Source organism: Carettochelys insculpta, chromosome 5, assembly GCF_033958435.1.
Source record: "Carettochelys insculpta isolate YL-2023 chromosome 5, ASM3395843v1, whole genome shotgun sequence".
NCBI classification, from domain to species: domain Eukaryota; kingdom Metazoa; phylum Chordata; order Testudines; family Carettochelyidae; genus Carettochelys; species Carettochelys insculpta.
The window spans coordinates 1,200,110-1,219,922 of record NC_134141.1 but is presented as its reverse complement, the minus strand read 5'-3'; the positions used below and the strand labels follow the sequence as shown (position 1 = coordinate 1,219,922).

General features: G+C 50.8%; 1 protein-coding gene across 1 annotated transcript in view; it reads left to right on the top strand.

The window, feature by feature from the left end:
• Positions 1-19,504, top strand: part of SHB (SH2 domain containing adaptor protein B) — a 129,230-nt gene extending 109,726 nt beyond the window's left edge. The window contains exon 6 of the mRNA XM_074994505.1: positions 15,713-19,504. Within this exon, the coding sequence (XP_074850606.1) occupies positions 15,713-15,896 (184 nt within the window). The 3' untranslated portion in view covers positions 15,897-19,504. The remainder of the gene's footprint in view (positions 1-15,712) is intronic.
• Positions 19,505-19,813: the final 309 nt, after the last annotated feature.

Below are 19,813 nucleotides of genomic sequence, written 5' to 3'. Positions count from 1 at the left end.
ACAGAAGCCCAAACAACAATGAAGAGTGAAGAAATAGAAGAAGTTAGCAATATGTCTGTCTGGGCCAAGAAATCAACCATGCACCACAATCAGCAAGATGAATTGTCATGAAGGAAAAAAGAGTTTCATGTGCATTCAGGTTTATCAAGGATGTCCTCCAAGGAGAAATCAACAAGGCAACATGTCACCTTTCTTCAACTTACCAGTATTGCCAGCAACGTTGTACAGCAGCAAAAGCTGCAGATGAAGTGAGAGGAGCAGCAACAGGCGGTCACAGAGGGGGCAATGAAGAACATAAGAATGGCCATACTGGGTCAGACCAAAGGTCCATCAAGCCCAGCATCCCATCTGCCGACGGTGGCCAATGCCAGGTGCCCCAGAGAAGGAGAACAGAAGACAATGATCAAGTGATTTATCTCCTGCCATCCATCTCCTGCCCTTGTTATGAAGGCTAGGGCACCATACTTTACCCCTGGCTAATAGCCATTTATGGACCTAACCTGCAAAAATTTATCAAGCTCTTTTTTAAACCCTAATAGAGTCCTGGCCTTCACAGCCTCCTCGGGCAAGGAGTTCCACAGGTTGACTGTGCGCTGTGTGAAGAAAAATTTCCTTTTATTAGTTTTGAACCTACTACCCATCAATTTCATTTGGTGTCCCCTAGTTCTTGTATTATGGGAAAAGGTAAATAATTTTTCTATATTCACTTTCTCCACACCATTCATGATTTTATATACCTCTATCATATCGCCCCTCAATCGCCTCTTTTCCAAACTGAAAAGTCCCAGTCTCTCTAGCCTCTCCCCATATGGGACCCTTTCCAAGCCCCTAATCATCTTAGTCGCCCTTTTCTGAACCTTTTCTAATGCCAATATATCTTTTTTGAGGTGAGGAGACCACATCTGCACGCAGTACTCAAGATGTGGGCGTACCATAGTTTTATATAGGGGAAGTATGATATCTTTTGTCTTATTATCGATCCCTTTTTTAATAATTCCTAACATCCTATTTGCCTTACTAACTGCCGCTGCACACTGCGTGGATGTCTTCAGAGAACTATCCACTATAACTCCAAGATCCCTTTCCTGATCTGTCGTAGCTAAATTTGACCCCATCATGTAGTACGTGTAATTTGGGTTATTTTTTCCAACATGCATTACCTTACACTTACCCACATTAAATTTCATTTGCCATTTTGCTGCCCAATCACTCAGTTTGCTGAGATCTTTTTGTAGTTCTTCACAATCCCTTTTGGTTTTGACTGTCCTGAACAACTTGGTGTCATCTGCAAACTTTGCCACCTCACTGCTTACCTCATTTTCTAGATCATTGATGAAATGATCATTATGTTCTTATGTTCTTAAAAGATACGTGAATATGCTACACAATTTGTGTGTCTTTGGCCGAGGAGTGGTTTCAGTTCCCATGGGTACCATTCAGCAACAGCCGCAGTGCATCGCGGGGGTGTCTAGACTGCGGGGAGCTGCCAGCAAATCTCCCAAGAGATGGGAGCCTTGTCACTAAAAGACTTGGTTGCACGCGGAGGAGACGTTGTGAATAGCACATCTGTACAAGGGCTGAGACACGGCTCGATCAAGGCAGTGGTGGGTGAGACCAGCGGATGCCTTAAGAGCAGGTGACAATTGTCAGCAGGCTTGCCAGGCCTGCCCAGAACGCCTAGGAGTAGCTAGCCAGAAGTTCCTGTCCACTATTCCAGGCCCATTAGTCAGTGAGCAGCTGTGCGAAACCTGTAGAGGAGACTTTGGGAAGGCCGTGGAATCCAAAGGCCTATAGTCTCTCTGCATGTGAATGTGGAACTCTCTCTTTCTTTGTGCTCGTTCGATAATTCTCCATTTTAAAAGAAGGGGGTGTGGGGACGACAAGGCTTTTCTCCCAACCTGTCCCGCCCTTACCAGTTTCATAAGTGTCGTATAGTTTACAAAATTCAGCTCCTCCCACATACACGCGAGGGATGAACTCTGTCCGTAAATGTTGGTGTATTTGAGTGTTCTATTTTAAAAAAAAATCAGCTCTGAGATTAAGTGAAATTTTGGATCTGTGTTGCTAGCAGTTGTGTTGCAAACCCCTGTAATATAGGCACACTCTCGGCCAAGGAATCAGACTGAATCTTCGTTGTGTATCAGTGCATAAAGCAATTGCATTAGAGGGCACAGACATGGAGATTTAATTTAGAGAAAAAATTTCACCCTGTGGAAATAGGTTGTCAAGAAATTGATGGAATACCAGCCAGGAGTGGATTTGCTATCCAGTGTCCAAATTACAAAGAGATGAAACTGACCTTTCTAAATTGCTTTCCAAGTCTTCTTAAGTGTTGCTGAAGCTGAAGGTACTTTGCATATGAATACATTTAGGACTGTTTGTTAAAATGAAGGTTGTACTGTCTGTTGAAATCGGGATTGAAGTGCAATGAGTTGTTTTTGTCCTGGTTGTTACAGCACTCTGCATCTAGCATTTGTATGGCCTTGGCACAGATGTCTCCCATATAGTTCTAGAAGGGAGAAATGCTGATCTTTAGGGCATCTTGCCATTGCAACTCTAAAAAGGGGCAAGGGGAATTCTGTAGGTGAGGTAAGAGCTAGTAACCGTACAGCCATCTGCATTTAAAAAGAGTGTTTGCTTTCATCCCAAATGGTGTGTACATTCCGGAGCATCTTCTGTTCAGTGAAACCTGTATCACGCTCTGAGGCTTGGAGGGATTTTATATATTGTGCCTTTGTGCCATTCTGAGACCTTCCTTGATCTGTCTGTGTCTGTCTGTCCTCTTGGAGACACTGTGTTCAGATTCCAGGAAAGGGAAGACTGACACCCAGATTGCATAGCAAGATTAGGAGTCAAGGTTTGAAAAGTCTCTTCGGAGCTTAACATGGTTGTTTTTTGAACGTGCTAATGTTGGGGGTGTTTAATTCGCCGTTGGCATGGGGTCCTGAGCTCACTGTATGTGGCATCTCTTGGTGATTTCATTTCACGTCTCCTTTCTGTGTATTGAATTTTAAAATTGCATTAGGTACACTGTACTGGGACATACCTACATGTTCCAGTAAGGTTGCCATATTCGCTAAGAGCAGTCGGCAAACTACTCTGGCCACGACCGGTCTTGTCATCCTTTCTTCTCTCAGATGGCGTTGGTTGAGTAATGATCCTCTCCTCCCCCGACCCGGAGTCTCTCTCTTCTGACACAGGAAGGCTCTCTCCATGTCCAGTCAGTTTGGCAAGAAAGGAGGTATTTGCCATGTGGTGGAGGGGGGTGAGGGGGTTGCTTTATTGTTCTCCCTCCACAGGGAACAGCCTGTCGCTGCCCTTCCTGGGCAGAGTAAAGTAAAGCAGAACTGTGTATCTGTCCTGGGGACTCCTGTCATGGCTTCCTTCTCTCTCTTTCTCCCGCACGGGTGAAGCTCGACAGGGCTCACTCAGACACAGGTGAAACTAGGGCCCTTGCCAAGAAGTGCAGGGCAGCTCCTTGGCACACCATCTCCAGGTGAAAGGACTGTGTCAAGGCAGCTAAACTTACTCAGGCCAGCCTCTGCGATCTCCAGCAGGATTTACCCCTTACAAGTTCGTCGGAGGGTGACACGTGAGCAAGGGCCTCTGCTCTCCTGCAAGCACTTTGCTACTTACTGAATGTCAGATTTGGAGTAAGAACTGGTCGGGTCAGTTGTAAATGCACGAGGCGAAGTGTCCTGCTGGCTCACAGGGCAGGGGGCCTGGCGATGACAAGGCATCCCCTTGCAACTCGCACAAGAGTATTGAGAGTGGGGAGGGCCACGGAACAGGATGCACCCAAAAGGGCTGGTACCTCGGGATCTGCTAGGGCCATCAGCACTTCTCAGGTGGCCCCAGGGCTCCCTCATCCAGCTCTGGCCCATATGATTCTGCTAGAGCTAGCAGCGAAAGAGGGCAGCGCTTGCCAGATGGATTCCTGTGGGCTTGCCCAAAGGGACAATGCGGGGAAGACAGCTGCTACCCTCTCTCTGAAGCACAGGCTGCAGACTCCATGAAGTCAGGAGGATCCCTGCTCCAGTTAGTTATGCTGCAATAGGACCAGCCAGGCCAGGCCCCCTTGTGCAAGGTGCTGTACAAACATCTCGATAGTGAGCCCCCTGTGACAGGGTCTTTCTAAAGCAGTGTCCAAGCAAACAGGTGAGCTTGCGAACAGGGGACTGCGAACAGGGAGTTGAGAGGGCGTTTGGAAGGGAGTGAAAGGGGCCAGGGACCCTTGCCTTTCTTTTAAATCCCTCTTGTAGCATGGCAGGCATGGATAGTGACAGGTCTGCTGCTGTTACCTGCTCGGGATGTGCCATGTTTGTCTTCCTCCCTGAGGAGAGATTTCGTCTAAGTGCAAGCTGGTCTCCATTTTAGAAGAAAAATTAGAGGATTGGAGGCTCAAGTGTCGACCCTACATTCAATCAGGGAGGATGAAGATTTCCTTGACAGAAGGGAGCGTTTAATCTTGCAAGCACGGCAGGTGGAAGAACCAGGGAGGGCGGTAAGGGATGAAGCGGAGAACTGGCAGCATGTAACTTCTAGAAGAAGGCCGGTACATGAGTCCCCCATCAATACAGAGATAAGTAATCGCTTTCAGGCTCTCTCCACTGGTTCTGCAGTGGTGAATGATTTGGAAGGAGCCTCACAGGGAAAAAATCAGAAGGGAATTGCTTCTACTGCAAGACATGGGATTTGTAGTCCTAGGGGTGGGGGTTCAATGACCACCACCCCCATAAGAAAAAGACCAGCGGAGGGGGTTGGGGACTCCCCCCCGAGAGGGACTGAACTGGGAAGAAATGCAAAGAGGAATGTACAACAAAAATGGACCCTTGGTTCGAGTAGTGAGGGTGGGGAGATCGACTGGTTATCTAAGGTGTTTGTACAGCAATGCCAGAAGCCTGGGTAACAAGCAGGAGGAATTAGAAGCCCTGGCCCAGTCCAAGAACTATGACTTCTCTGGGATAACAGAGACTTGGTGGGATGACTCGCGTGACTGCAGCGCTGTCACGAAAGGGTATAAACTGTTCGGGAAGAACAGGCAAGGGAGAAAAGGAGGAGGAGTTGCACTGTATGTAAGAGAGCACTATGATTGCTCGGAACTCCAGTACATAGAGAGAGAAAAGCCTGTTGAGAATCTATGGGTCAAGCTTATCGGTGTAGGCAGCGCTGCAGATGTGGTGGTTGGTGTCTGCTACAGGCCGCCAAATCAGGATGGTGAGGTAGATGAGGCTTTTTTTGGACAACTGAGGGAAGTTTCTGGATCGTGGGCTCTTGTTGTTATGGGGGACGTCAATTACCCTGACATCTGTTGGGAGACGAATACGGTGGTACACAAGCAGCCCAGGAAATTTCTGGAGAATGTTGAGGATCACTTCTTGGTACAAGTGCTGAAGGACCCAACCAGAGGTGGTGCGTGGCTCGACCTGCTGCTTACAAACAGAGGAACTAATAGGGAAGGTAAAGGTGGATGACAACCTGGGAAGCAGTGATCATGAGATGGTAAACTTCAGGATCCTGACCAAAGAAAGGAAAGAGAAAATAAATTACACAGTAAATTACACACCGTGGAATAGAGAGAACCTGATGGGCAGAATCCCCTGAAGGGAAAAGGAGTCCAGGAAAACTGGCAGTATTTTAAGGAAGCCCTATTGAAGGTGCAGAAAGAAACCATCCCGATGCGCAGCAAGAGAAGTAAACATGGTAGGAGACCAGACTGGCTCACTGGGGAAATCCTTGGAAAAGTTAGTCACAAAAAGGGAGCTTACAAAAAGTGGAAACTTGCACAGATGTCTAGGGAGGGGTATAAATGTATAGCTCGAGAATGCAGGGCAGTTATCAGGAAGGCGATAGCACAACTGGAATTGCGACTCGCGAGGAATGTGAAGGATAACCAGAAAAGTTTCTACAGGCCTGTTACCAAGAAGATGATGATCAGACAGGGCGTGGGGCCCCAACTAGATGAGGGAAATAATCCAGTGACAGATGATGTAGGGAAAGCTGAAGTACTTAATGCTTTCTTTGCCTCTGTCTTCACGGACAAGGACGGCTCCCAGACTAATGCGATAAGTGATGCACTGTGGGATGAAGGTGGACAGCCTTTGGTGGGGAAAGAACAGGTTAGGAGCTATCTGAAAAAGCTAAACGTACATAAATCGATGGGCCTGGACCGAATTTATCCGAGGGTTCTGAGGGAGTTGGCGTATGTCGTTGACGAGCCCTTGGCCGTTATCTTTGAAAAGTCATGGGGATCGGGAGAGATCCCGGATGATTGGAAAAAGGCAAATGTAGTGCCCATCTTTAAAAAAGGGAAGAAGGAGGATCCAGGGAACTATAGGCCCGTCAGTCTCACATCAGTCCCTGGAAAAATCATGGAGGGGCTCCTCAAGGAAGTCATTTTAAGGCACTTGGCGGAGGGGAAAGTGATCAGGAATAGTCAGCATGGATTCCTGAAGGGCAAGTCGTGCCTGACCAATCTGATTAGTTTCTATGATGAGCTAACTGGCTCTGTGGATAGGGGAAAATCAATGGATGTGATTTATCTTGACTTTAGCAAAGCTTTTGATACAGTCTCCCGCAGTATTCTTGTCAGCAAGTTAAGGGAATTTGGATTGGATAAATGGACGGTAAGATGGACAGACGGCTGGCTAGGAGGTCGGGCCGAGCGGGTAGTGATCAACAGCTCAATGTCGGGATGGGGGTCAGTTTCTAGTGGAGTGCCCCAAGGTTCGGTCCTGGGTCCTGTTCTGTTCAACATATTTATCGATGACCTGGATGAGGGGATGGATGGCACGCTCAGCAAGTTGGCGGATGACACTAAGCTAGGGGGAGAGGTAGATACGCTGGAGGGTAGGGACAGGGTCCAGAGTGACTTGGACAAATTGGAAGACTGCGCTGCAAGAAATCTGATGAGGTTCAATAAGGACAAGTGCAGAGTCCTGCACTTGGGCCGGAAGAATCCCGAGCATTGTTACAAGCTGGGGTCCAACTGGCTCGGTAGTAGTTTTGCAGAAAAGGATCTGGGAGTTGTAATGGATGAGAAGCTGGACATGAGTCAACAGTGTGCCGTTGTAGCCAAGAAGGCTAGTGGCATATTAGGTTGCATCAAGAGGAGCATTGCCAGTAGATCCAGAGAAGTGATTATTCCTTTTTATTCGGCTTTGGTGAGGCCACATGTGGAATACTGTCTAGTTCTGGGCCCCCAATTATAGGAAGGATGTGGATACACTGGAGAGGGTCCAGCAGAGGGTGACTAAAATAATTAGGGGGCTGGATCATATGACCCATGAAGAAAGGTTGAGGGAACTGGGACTGTTTAGTCTGCAGAAGAGAAGACTGAGGGGGGACTTGATAACAGCCTTCAACTTACTGAAGAGAGGCTGCAAAGAGGCTGGAGAGAGGCTGTTCACAGTGGTCATGGATGGCAGAACACAGAACAATGGTCTCAAGTTGCGGTTGGGACGGTCCAGGTTGAACATTAGGAAAAACTTTTTCACTCGGAGGGTAGCGAAGCATTGGAATGGTCTGCCCAGGGAAGTAGTGGAGTCTCCATCCCTGGAGGTGTTTGTCTCACCTTGACAAAGCCCTGGCTGGGCTGATCTGATGGGTTTGCACCTGCCTACGGCAGGGGGCTGGACTTGATTGCTTCTTTAGGTCTCTTCCAGCTCTATTGTTCTATGATTCTATGAACTGAGCGAATGTGGAGAGACCGAACCAAGACGAGCCAGAAAAATTGGCTGAACCTGGAATAGGATTGCTTCTCGATTAAACCATGCAGCAAGAGATAAGTGAGACCTTTGAAGTAGAATTCTGTTTTGTCACACTGGGCGTTGCCAGGTAAATCTTCTGGTTGTGTATATACACATTTGAGACGATCTTTAATGTAGGCCTAAGTAGGAGAGCAATACCGCAATTCTAATTAGATGATAACCCTTTAAAACGCTGTTGAATGCTGCTAAATTTTGGTAAGGTAGAAGTAATGTGTACTTGATATTTCCAAGAGACGACAGAGCATGCAGTGAGTACAACCCGCAAAGCAGTCAGTCACGTGGGCTAGTCTGCAATACAGACAAGAAGTGTTTCTTGTCAGAGGCGATCTGTTAAGAATCAGCCTACAAGGTCTGTTTCAGTTAGAGCCCTGGGTTTCTGTTCATGTGTACAAACTCTAATACAGAGTTCTATATCCATGGAATTGTGTGTGTTTTTGAGCAGCAGTCAGCTTGACATGACGGGATCAATTACTGACCTGCAGGGCGTTAATTCATGAACTCAGTCAGACTTGCATGTCAAGATGATCAGCTCAGTAAGTCTATAAGCAAGAAAATGTATTGTGTAAGTACCTAAAGCATGTGCGTGCTTGCTTGCTTGCTTGCTTGCTAGGTGATGCCACTCCCCTGGGTTGAATGGGAGGTATTGTCAGAATCAGTAGTATGCCAAAACACACATTCATCTAGTGTTCTGCATTTCTCCAGCTGGAAGCCCAGAAGAGTGGTGGCCCAACCTTGCCTTAACCTTATCAGGGCACTTGCTTATCCAGTCATAAGCTTAATCTAAAAGCCCATGTTCAGATCTATAACAATTGTATTTGTGTTCCTTGCTGCTTGGTGGTCTGTTTGTGATGCTCTTGGAGTGGGAGACACCCCACATGCTGCTCCCCCTAGAATCCATATAGGGCTGATGGCTGGTCCGAAGTGAGGCTAATCAGGGTTTCGCTGATCGGACCTTTAAGCAGCTGTAGTTGGGGCTTTCTCCCTCCCAAGACCCTGTCCTGTCCTCAGTCAGGCAGGGAGACTCAGCCTTTGCCACAAGCTTCCTGGCTCATGTTTCAGCTTCAGGCTTAGAGCAATGCAGTTATTTTAGCTGGAGATTATTTTGTGACTCATCTAAACATGGTAAAGAGGTGTCAGAACAGGGCCAGGCTTCATTCTGACTGGTGTAAACAGAGCACTTTCACTGATGGTCGTTAGTCACATCAGTGTGTGAGACCAGGAGAAGACTATTTATTGAGACCTTGATCTGGCATGCACAGAAGTGTGCCTGTAACTTCCAGGGGTGGGATGAGACTGAGAGTCAAGTTACACACACACTTAAGTGTTCTCAGGCCTGGATACCTTATACATATCCAGAGAAGCAGTGACACCGGTGCTGTGGTTTGGACATCTTAAGTAACCCTTGCAGTGTAACCCAGGTATCAAAAGAAAATCTTGGTTCCTTCTCCCTGCATCATTTGTGAAGAGCTCCGGCACTTTTCACGATTCTTTAAATAAACATTTTACCCAGCGTGTTTTTTAATGTATTCCTGCTCTGCGTGTAATCTAAAGAGAAGTGACAGACCCCTGGCTGCTGGCAGGCTGGTTTCCCATTGAGTGTCTGTCATTTGAACGTTATCCACCCAGCTAATAGCCTGGCCCCTCTTTCAAGGCTGCGGATGGAAACCCTTTGTAGAGAACTGAGGCTCACACTGCTGTGGCTTTGCCACCTGTTTGGGACTTGCTGAGGGACATAGTGGAGAGACACTGTTAATTGCTCCAGAGAGAATCGCTGTCAGGTGCAGAGTGATGTGTTGCTGTGATGGCGCACGCGCACGCACACGCACGCGCACACACACACACACGCACGCGCACACTTCTGTTAATTGCTCCAGAGAGAATCACTGTCAGGTGCAGAGTGATGTGTTGCTGTGATGGCGCGCGCACGCGCACGCGCACGCGCGCGCACACACACACACTTCTGTAGTCGCTAGAGCCGTCCTGGAGCTGGGACTTTTGTTCCAGTTTCAAACCTGCAGAGTGGCCTGTGTAACAGAGTGTTGGATTTTGAAATGTCCCATGAAACAACGGTTTCCAAAGAGTGGGTTTGTTTCAGGCATCTGTGTAACACGTGGAAAGTTGTTTCAAAATGGAAAAGTGGAAATTATCTTTAAATGCCAAACCAGAATGTTTTGACATATTTGAAACAGGTTTCATTTTAAACGAAATTCCATCAAAATCAGCACATCCCAGGCAAAAGTTGATGAAATGGTATCTTCTGATATTTAAAAAAAAAAAATGGAGTTTTTGACCCATTCTACCAGTCATCGTCGCTTGAAAAAAAAATTTGAAAGATACTTACTTTTTTCTAAAAAGCAGTAAGGCAAAAACCTGGTATCTGTCACATGTGCTGCTACTTCCAGCAGCATCAAACTGGGTAGGATGAAGAGTAGTTTGAGGAGCTGACTATGAGGATGAGGAATTCACCCCTTCCCCCACCCCAGCCACCACAGCTGACACACAAGCACCCTCCCTGCAGTTAGTTACTCACTCTGAGAAAAATGCCTATGTCAGCTTTAATTCAAAGGTTCAGTTTCATGACAGTAGTTTTGCTGCAACATAGGCAAATGCTCCAATTTTCAAATGTGTGATTTTTAGATTATGCTTAGACGCTACCCTGTTTTATAAATCGCACATACAGCGGATGTCAACTGGGGGATGGAACGGGAGCTGCTCACGTGTTACTGTGCCCAAAAGAGCTGCTGCATTGTTGGGATGGAATCGCGGGTAGGAGCTGGGAGGTTCGTTGGCCTCTGTGTTGGGCACTGGCGTGAGGGCTGCTGGGATTCTGGGCCCGGTTCTGCTGCCCACAGTTCCCGAAGGGTGGTGACACATCAACGAGAGCTCGGAGAAGAGCCAGGGGGATGACGAACAGGTTAGAAAACATGGTGCATCGCTGTGATGCTTGGTCTGCGTAGCTTACCCAAGAGAAGGCTCGGGGCCGACTTCAGTACAGCCGGGAAACGCCTGCATGGGGTGGGGGAGGGAACAGTGACTGGAGGACAGATCAAGGGAGAAGGGGACAGGGAGGAGTCAGGCCATACTTCTGAAACCGTTTGCCTCTTGCCTGTATTCAACCCTGGAACATCGTCCAGGCCCAGCAACTGGAGAGCATTACCAACAGCTGAAAAAAGGGGCTGGCATAGAATGGTGAATGTGGCCTGAACAATGCAGCCATGACGGCTGGCTACAAATAATGAAGTTGAACAAATGAAGTGCTGCATGCTCTTAATTTTAAATATCGCCCAGCTGTGTGCTCAGGGGTGTGGTGAGTCAGTGTAGTCACCCCCCAGCTGTGAAGATCTGGATTTCAATCACAACTCGGGTTCTCCAGTGATTCAAGGTTTTAGTGATTTCATCCGAGTCCCTGATGAATCTGTCTCCATTACATCCCCCCACTCACCTTTGTGCATGTCAGACTGCGGACAGACACGCTGAGGGAGTTGCAGATAAGGGTTAAGGTTCGGTGGGGCTGTGTGATAGAGTGTGACACCCCCCCGCCATTCACCTCTGCTACTCTTCATAAACCAGCAGTAAAACAAATGACAGCTCATGTCGAGCCAGGACCGTCTCTTTCATTGATTTCTTTAATTGAAGGCCATTCTTTTCAGGCGCTTTGCTGTGTACTTATGCTAAGTATAGTGTTGCTGAGGAGAAGCAGAAGAAATGTAAATTTCAGGGTAATAAATGGATTCAGCAAATGGAAATGTCAGACTTGCTTCAGAGCAAAGGCAGGTGGGAAATGCGTTAGGCAAGGCGCAGATTTTCCCGAGCTTGATGGATATTGTTCTGAAATGTTCAGGCAGCCAGATGTCCTGGTGATGGGCTGTCAGAATAATCCCCTGGGGACCAGGGAGAGCAAAGGTAACGCAGAAGTAATGCCTTACCAAGGTGGCCTGTTGGTAATGGAAATCTCTTGGCCCTGCCTCTCTGCATAGGAACTTGGGGTGCTCTGGAGATAATGTTGTTGGAATTTCAAGGTGCCTATTCATAAACAAGGATGGTGGAATCGGATCTTCACGTAACGTAGGTTAGTTTCACACAGGCAGCTGTCTTTGGGCAGTGCAGCTGAGCCAGTGGTTAGGTGGCTGCATTTCCTGCCCAGCCTAGAATGGATTCGTGCCTTGCACCATGGTGCTAGGAAGAGTGGCCATCCGCCGACTGTGTGTGTGTACCTGGCCCAAGCCTGCTGGACCGTAAGGTCTGTCCCTCATCGTAGGGTCAGGTCCCTCAGAATTGCAGTGCAAACGGAGGGAAGGCCCGTGTGCTGCGGAGGTCTGGATATCATGACTGATGCAGAAATCCGTCTCATTTCACTTGGCTCGCAACTGGTGTCGCTGATCCTGCCTGCTCTGGTTAAAGGAGCAGAGCCTGAGAGGGCAAGATTCCTGTGACAGGGTCACAGTTACTGGCACATGGGGGCAGCTGCTGCACCTGCAGTCACACGCACTCTCCATGCAAGTGTTCATGGAGATGTGATTTGATGTAACTGGTACTCTGCATTCTCCTTCATGAAATATGCATTGAGCAATTACAGCTGAAAGGAAGTGGTGGGGCAGGCGTACTTTCTGCAAGCAATGTGCCACAACAGCCGCAAAGATGTGCGATGTATTATTAAATACCTTGGTCATTAGGAGGGGCCCATCCCTGTTGTTAGGGTCTGTCTAGGCAATAGTGTTTAATAACTGTCTAGATCAGAAATTGCTTTTTGTTGTGGTAATGCACCATAGATCTGACTGGCATTCTGAGTGGCTTGAAAGCTTTGGTGCGTTAACTTGGCAGCTCACCTCCTGGGATGGCGGTGTCACTGTGGGCATTGCTTGCTTGTCAGAGAAGCAGGCGATGACCTTAGCACTCTGCTCTTTGGAGAAACCAGGCCCCTCTTTCCACCGGCCTTAGGTTGCTGTAAACAGCGCTTCACGCAAGTGGTGGCATGGCAAGGCTAGTTCCAGAAGCTGCATTTGTAATCAAAGGAAGAAGCAGCTGCAGCAATCTTACCTTGCCCTCAGGGAAGGGTCTCTGGTTCACAGGATCACACTGGAGGATGCCACCATTATGCTGCATGGGGGGGTCTCGGACACAGGCTGCCCCACAGTGCACAGCACAGCAGGGGAAGTCCAGCGGCGAGCAGGTTTTCCTCCTCCAGTGCCCCTGTTTGAAAGGGGCAGGAGTGTGAACAAACGGCTCCAGACAGCCCCTCGCTGTGCCTGTGCTTAGAGCCAGAGCAACGCTCAGCGGAGGACCACGTTAGTTTGGGCTCGTTGCTTCTGGCCAACGTGCCCAGCCCAGCCGGGGGTGCCAGGAGCCGGGGACCTGACCCTGTGGCTCAGAGGATGCTGCGGCAGTTGGACGCCACGGCCCTGCTGCTGATTGTTCAGGGCTGCTCATTGTTGCAAGCTGGTCAGACCAGGCCTGGCACGGCATGGTCTAGGCGGCTGGGGAACGTGCCAGAGTAAGCGGTGGCTCCCAGGCCATCAGCTGTGGAGGTGAGCTGTGCCACTGGCCATCATGTCAGAAAGCAGCTGGGCTTTGGGGAGATTTACTTCCCATGGGCGCCTGCTGACACGCACAGCGTAATGCTGGCACCCTCCAGTGTGACCCTGTGAACCAGAGACCCTTCCCTGAGGGCAAGGTAAAATTGCTGCAGCTGTTTCTTCCTTTGATGAGAAATGCAGCTTCTGGAACTAGCACGCTCATGCCACCACTTGCGTGAAGCACCGTTTACAGCAACCTAAGGCCGTCGGAAAGAGGAGCCTGGTTACACCCCTCACTCCGAGCAATCCAGCCATGGCCCTCTTGGCCCATTGCCAGCTGCAGAGGCACCAGCGTGCTGGGAAAGAACAGCTGCTGTCTGTCTGTCTCTGGCGTACCTCCAAAATGTCCCCAGCCCAGTCCAGCCTGGGGAAAACATGGACATGGGCTGTTCTAGCTCAGAGGGAAATTATCTGGTGATGGACGACGGCCAGCTGCTTGGAGAGCCCCGTCCGCTCTAGGGGACGTCAGAATGCTCAGCGTTCTGCTGGGAACGTGAATAGCGTGAGCATCTTTCTTCCTTAATAATGGTGGAAGCAGCACATGACACCTCTGAGTGCCCGAGCCCTAGGCCCGAAGAGCACTGACAGCCTGCTCTCCAGCTCGGGCCAGGGTCTTTACGTGCATGTGTGCCTGGTTCTCTGACCCTGCAGGCTGTAAGCCATTTCCCAGCCCAGGCGGTAGACAGTGAACTGAAGGGACGGGAATGACAGGTCTGTAAAACCATAGAGCTGGCAGCCGTGGCTTGCAGGAAATCATTTAGGGAGCAATTAAGTTCCATTTTTTAACAGGAAAAACTTGGAAGTTTAGATCAAGACTTTAAGCTGTAATGACAGGCTCTGTGGTGCTTCTGCTTGACAGAGAAGGGTCACTTGATCAGCGAATTGCCTGGGCGGATTTGGAAAGCTGCGCTCTGAGGGACAGCACCTACGAGCACCACTTTCACAGACGGCCTCCTGCTCGCAGCCACATGCTGACCTTACGTGCCAGGGAACGCTGCGTCCTGGTGGAACTGCTGAGCCAAGCTGGCCCCGAGGAAGCAGCGCTGGCCGCTCTGCCCCACGTCAGGCAGCCAGGGCCTGTGCTTGTACCTCCCCCAGCCCCTGCAGAGACCCAGGCTACGCCAAGCAGGCGCGGGCAGCGCTTTGCTCCCTGTGCGGGAGCCCTTGGGCAGGGATGACAGCAGCAATGTTCCCTCTCATCGTTTCCATCCCTGCGTGAAGTAAACATTTCTAGGTGCGCTGCGGCAGTGCCCTGTGCGCCACCAGCAGAAACAGACCCTCAGCTGTGGGCTCTTTGCTCATACTGAGCAGTGTTGGAATCGCTCCTGCGCGGCTGCCCAAGTGCCCAGCTTACAGGGAGCCCTGGTGGTGGGGTGACAAGGCCTGTGCCATTGCCCGGCCCAGCCCTTGCTGCTGTGCACAGCAGAAGAAAGTCCTGGGGTCCTTGGGCGACTCGTCCAGGATTTCTCTCCCTGCCACCGCAGTTCTGCCCCAGACACTCCTCGACTGCGGGCAGCAGGGTGAGCTGTGGGCAGGAGGCCGCTCTGCTTTGGAGGGAGTCGGTGTCAGGGGGGGTTTACACTATGCAGCATTCAGTGTTGGCATGGCCCTGTCACGGCACATCAGTGTGTGGGACCCTGCTGGGCAGCAAACCTGTCCCCGCACACCAGGTGGGTTTCCCTTTGTTGCAGCAGCACACTCCTGCAGCAAACCTTTGCTGGTCAGAGGATGGGGGCGGGGGGGAGGGTTCAAGCACCGTGAACAACAAAAGTTCTGTGGGTTGGGACAAGTGCGGACGTGCCCTGACTTGCCCTTTGCTCGGAGCCCACGGTCCTGGCATTGGTCTGGAGTTTGCTGCTGGTGGAAACGGATGCTGCTGCTTCCTGCGTCGTGCCACTGTATCCTGGGAGGTCAGGCAGCGCCTGCCCTGGGACCAGGGCCCCCCAGGGAAGAGCTCAGTGACCTGCGAGGCTGAAATGTGTCATGTCTCCAGGCCAGGGCCCTTCGCTTTACTGGCCAAGTTCTGGCTTGTCACCAGGGAGCTGGCCAGGCTTAGCTCATCGAGGCTGCACCAAGGCCCAGAGCACTGCCTTGCTGGCACCCCAGGCAATGAAGGATAACAGCAAGTTCCCACTGGTATGGCCCTGGCTGGCTGTGCTGTTGCAGGGAGGCCTTTGCATGCTGCTCTGAGCTCTTAGCACAAGACAAAGGTTGGTCTGGCCATTGTGTGGTGGTGGGCCGTCTTGCCATCCCTGTGCAGCCACAGCACGGTGCCAGCAAAGAGCAGTGCGTTTTGAAGCCAACCCCTTTGCTTGTCTGGGGCTGGCTGTGCCATTCTAACATGCTCACTCTCGTTCACTTCCTTTGCAGGAGCAGCCAAGGTTTTATGCACATGAAGCTGACAAAAACCAAAGAGAAATACATCCTGGGTCAGAACAGCCCCCCGTTTGACAGCGTTCCGGAAGTTATCCACTACTACACCACCAAAAAACTGCCCATCAAGGGCGCCGAACACTTGTCCCTGCTTTACCCTGTGGCTCTCCGGACCCTATAACACTCCACTCTCACTCCTCCCTGTGGATGGGAGGCGATGGGCGAGCCAGGAGGCAGGCATCAATGCTGCGATTCCCAGGACGCTGGAGGCTGAGATGGAGGCGTGCCATCAGGCATTTCTGCTGTGTGCTGGCGTCTGACGGCGGAGAGACAGCGTGTGAGGCTGGCACACTCGCACTGTGGCGTGGCTGTGTGCTGTGTGTGTTCCCGGGGGGAGGAGAGCAGAGACCCTTCCTGGGGAACATTTCTGTGGATGAAAACGGTTCCAAGTCCAAAGAACAGGTGCCCAGGGTAAATAAAGTAACCCCCTTCCTTCAGTCAGGGAACCCTCGGGGTGCTTGCTCTCTTGCTCTCCTGATCGAATACCTGAGTATGGTCGAAGAATCTTCCACTGGGGGCGGGCTGTGCTAAGCAGGCATTGCATGGGTGCAGATTGTTTCAGGGCTCGAGGAGCAATCAATACAGGAGCGGCTTCATGGGCGAGTCCTTGCACCTCTGCCCGCTCATGCACAGTTTGTCAGGCCTATCCGCATGCAGAAGCCTTTTGTCTCACACAGTGTGACTAGGAGATCTTACTGAGTAACTTTACAATAGCAAACTGTGTTTGATTATTTATGACTAGGGTGTGTAATTAAAGTAGTGGTTTAATATATATTTTTTACCCTTTGTTTGTTGGTACATTAATAAACCTGTGGGTTACTGTGCTCACGGTGCCAGTGTCATTCCTAGCTGGAGGCAGGCAGCTGAGTCCTTGTTGTGCTGAGGAGTCAGGAGGAGCAGTGCCTCCCCCAGATATGAGGGCGTGCTGGGTGTCAGGCCTACGCAGCCTGCCAGAGGACACGCTCACTCTGCTCATTTTATCTGGTCCAGTAAGAGTCCTGTGGGGGCAGCTGACCGCTCTGCCCAGCCTCCTTTCCACCTCAGGGAAGCGGGAACGTGATGACCAGTTTCTCCAGCTCTCCCAGTGAGACATGCTGCATGTAGGAAGGTGGCTCTGTCTCTGCTACAGCACCTATTACGGGGAATACCTGACCCCCCGCCAAGAGCCTGGTGTCTGGTGTGTGGAAGTGCTCTGGTCACTGTGTCCTCCCCACAGCAGAATATCCAGTCACAGAGTTTAAGGCCAGAAGCGACCACCCGATCATCTCCTCCAACCTCTTGCACATGGCAGGCCGCTGCCCAGCACCCGAAACTGGAAACAAACCCCAGGTCTGACAGCACCAGGAAACTCAGGCTATTGTGTGCAGCTGGCACTCACCAGGCAGGACCCAGGACACCGGTTCCTGGGGCCCCGGCGATGGCAGGGATGTGAGTGATAGGTGCCCAAACAAGCCCAGCGAACAACCCCTCCCGCACACAGCAGAGGACAGTGCCAAACACCTGGTTCAGAGCCAGCCTGACCTGGCGGAGCTGCTGCTCAAGCCCACGTATGGCCATCAAGATCCTGGGCATGTGAGCAAGAACCAGCCCATGGAGTGCCCAAGGAAGGGAACACCCAATGCCCCCTCCGAGTCCTCTCTCCACCCCTGCCAGCATCCCGTCTCCAGCTGCAGCTATCCCTGGTGCACCCGGGGAAGGAGCTTCCGAAACCTGCCCCGTTCCCCTGTCTGCTGCTGGGGGAGGAATCCCTTCCTAGCGGCTGCCGGCCAGCTGCAGCCCTGAGGCATGAGCGCTGGAAGCAAGCCCATGGGCTGTTGAGCCCTGACCTCTGCCATCACAACCAGCCCTCTTGCGTCCCATCTATTTGTTAGCTGTGTCTCATTTCTCTCCCCTGCTGGAGCTCCACCACCTTGGCAGGGCAAACCCAACAGCCTCCCCCAGCCAAGAGAGGGCTGGTGATCTCGCTGTATGGCTGCTGAAAGGGGAACTAAGGAACTGCATTTGCACATAAACGCTGGAGCTGGTGAAATCTGGTAGCCAGGTAGTCCCCATCCTGGTCTGTCATCACCTTGCTGTCTAGGACAGTGTGTTTATACACCAGTGACTGGAGCCGAGATCTTGTTGCTCGCGGTGTACGTACTTTACAGACTGCGATAAGCCTGTGAAAATATGTTATTTAATTTGCCTTTCTTTCCAATTCTCTCCCCACATATGTGCTTTGAAATAAGAGCTGATTGAAAAGTGTAATGGAATAATCATTACTCTAATGCCTGTAGAATACTGCTTCATTGTACTGTATAATGTGAAAAGAGCCTCCAGGATGTTCCATAATGAGGTTTCCAGATTGATAAGAAGGCATTTTGCTGCCTATTTTTTTAACCCCGTCTCTGCCAGGTGTGAATTGGGCACAGTGAATTCCAGCCTTTGTTGGAGCTGGTCCTGCCTGCCAAGGGTAGCTCTGTGTAATACCATGATGGGTCCAGCCGGACCGGCACTGCAGCAGCATGGCTGGTTTCCTCACCTCTGACGTGGCGAGGGGCATGACCGTGTTCCTTACCCTGCAGTGCCGCGCGTGTCTGGGCAGCTGCCCTGGGACACAAACAGGCAGCAATGTCCTGAGTGTTGCTCTTCAGAGGTCGGGCTCTGGGGAGCCCCGCTTGGTTACCATTGGGGCGGGTGAGGATGGAGGGAGTGTGACTTGGGCGAGGTGGGTCCCAGACAATAGAAGTAAGGAGCAGGCCAGAGGTGAATTCCTAATCCCCTCCGTTCCTCACTCGAAGGTCCCTGGAAGGGCGTGTCTGAGTCACCTGCCTCCAGGGGCCCAGCCGCTTATGTGTCCTCCCTTGCTTGGGGCTGCCCCGAGGCGTAACCTGAGCCGGGCTTTCCCCCGCCAGCCAAGCAGCCGTATTCCCTGTTCCGCATGCTCTGCCCAGTTTGGTTGGGTTCTGTGACTTGTTCCTGGGCTGTGCGATGGAACGAGGCCTCACCGCCAGGACATGCAATGGCAAGGAGTCCACTAATGGAGAGCGTGGGGTGGAGAGGGGGAAATTGTCCAGAAGGGCCTGATCCAAATGCCCTTGCCATCAGTGGGAGTCTCTCTCCATTGCCAGGAACCGTGGATCGGGCCCCGCATGGTTAGTACAGTCAGATCAGATCCCTACAGCTGTGCGTGTGGCGCGTAGCACAAGTCTGAGAAACAGCCTGAGGCCTGGGCTCCCTGAGCGCATTGCGTTTGACTGCGTCAGCTGAGGTGTGAAAAATCCCCCCCCACACACACACACACCCCCGAGCTGCAGGGTGAGACTGACCCACGTCCCCACATGGGCACTGCCCACGCAGCCTTGCTGCCACTTCCCAGTGGGGGGGATTCCTCCACAGGTGGGAGAACCCTGCCCCTGGCAAAGGTAGCGTCTGCAACGGCCGTGCTGCTGTAGGCAGGCCCTGAGATTCCCCGTCTGGGAAAGGAAATAGTCTCTCTAGCCAATGTTTTCTAATGAAAAAATGATTTTTGAAAAAATAAATTGCTCAGTAACTGCAGCATAAACAAAGCTGGGGTTGTTTGCACTGTGATGTTGTCTTTGGGTATTTAAGTGAGTGTGTGAGATTCTTCCAGTTTAAAAAAAAAACTTGTTACCGTACAGTAAAAATGTGGTCTGTTGCAGTTGATGTTGTTTATGGCTGAGCAAACAAGGAGCAGTCATGGCTGGTAAAGCCCATTAAAAGTTTATTTTAAAAAATTATAAACCTCTCCCTTTTCTTCCTCTAATTGTAGAAGTTTCCTCTTTGTCAGTATGGATTCAGATTTTCACCACCAGCTAACAATTGGAGCATTATTCTGGTGGAAAGCAGCTTGCGTTCCAGTTTCTTAGTTTTGCAAAGCAGGCGTGTCAGAAGCCCGAAGTGAAAATAGTAATTATGCCATATTCTAGTTAGTGCACAGTCTGCCAGGCATCTCAGACCTGTTCAGGTTCTGCCTTGCAGACAACCTTAGGCTGTTTAATTCCCCTCAGAAATTCCCCTCTCAGCACAGGGTAAAGC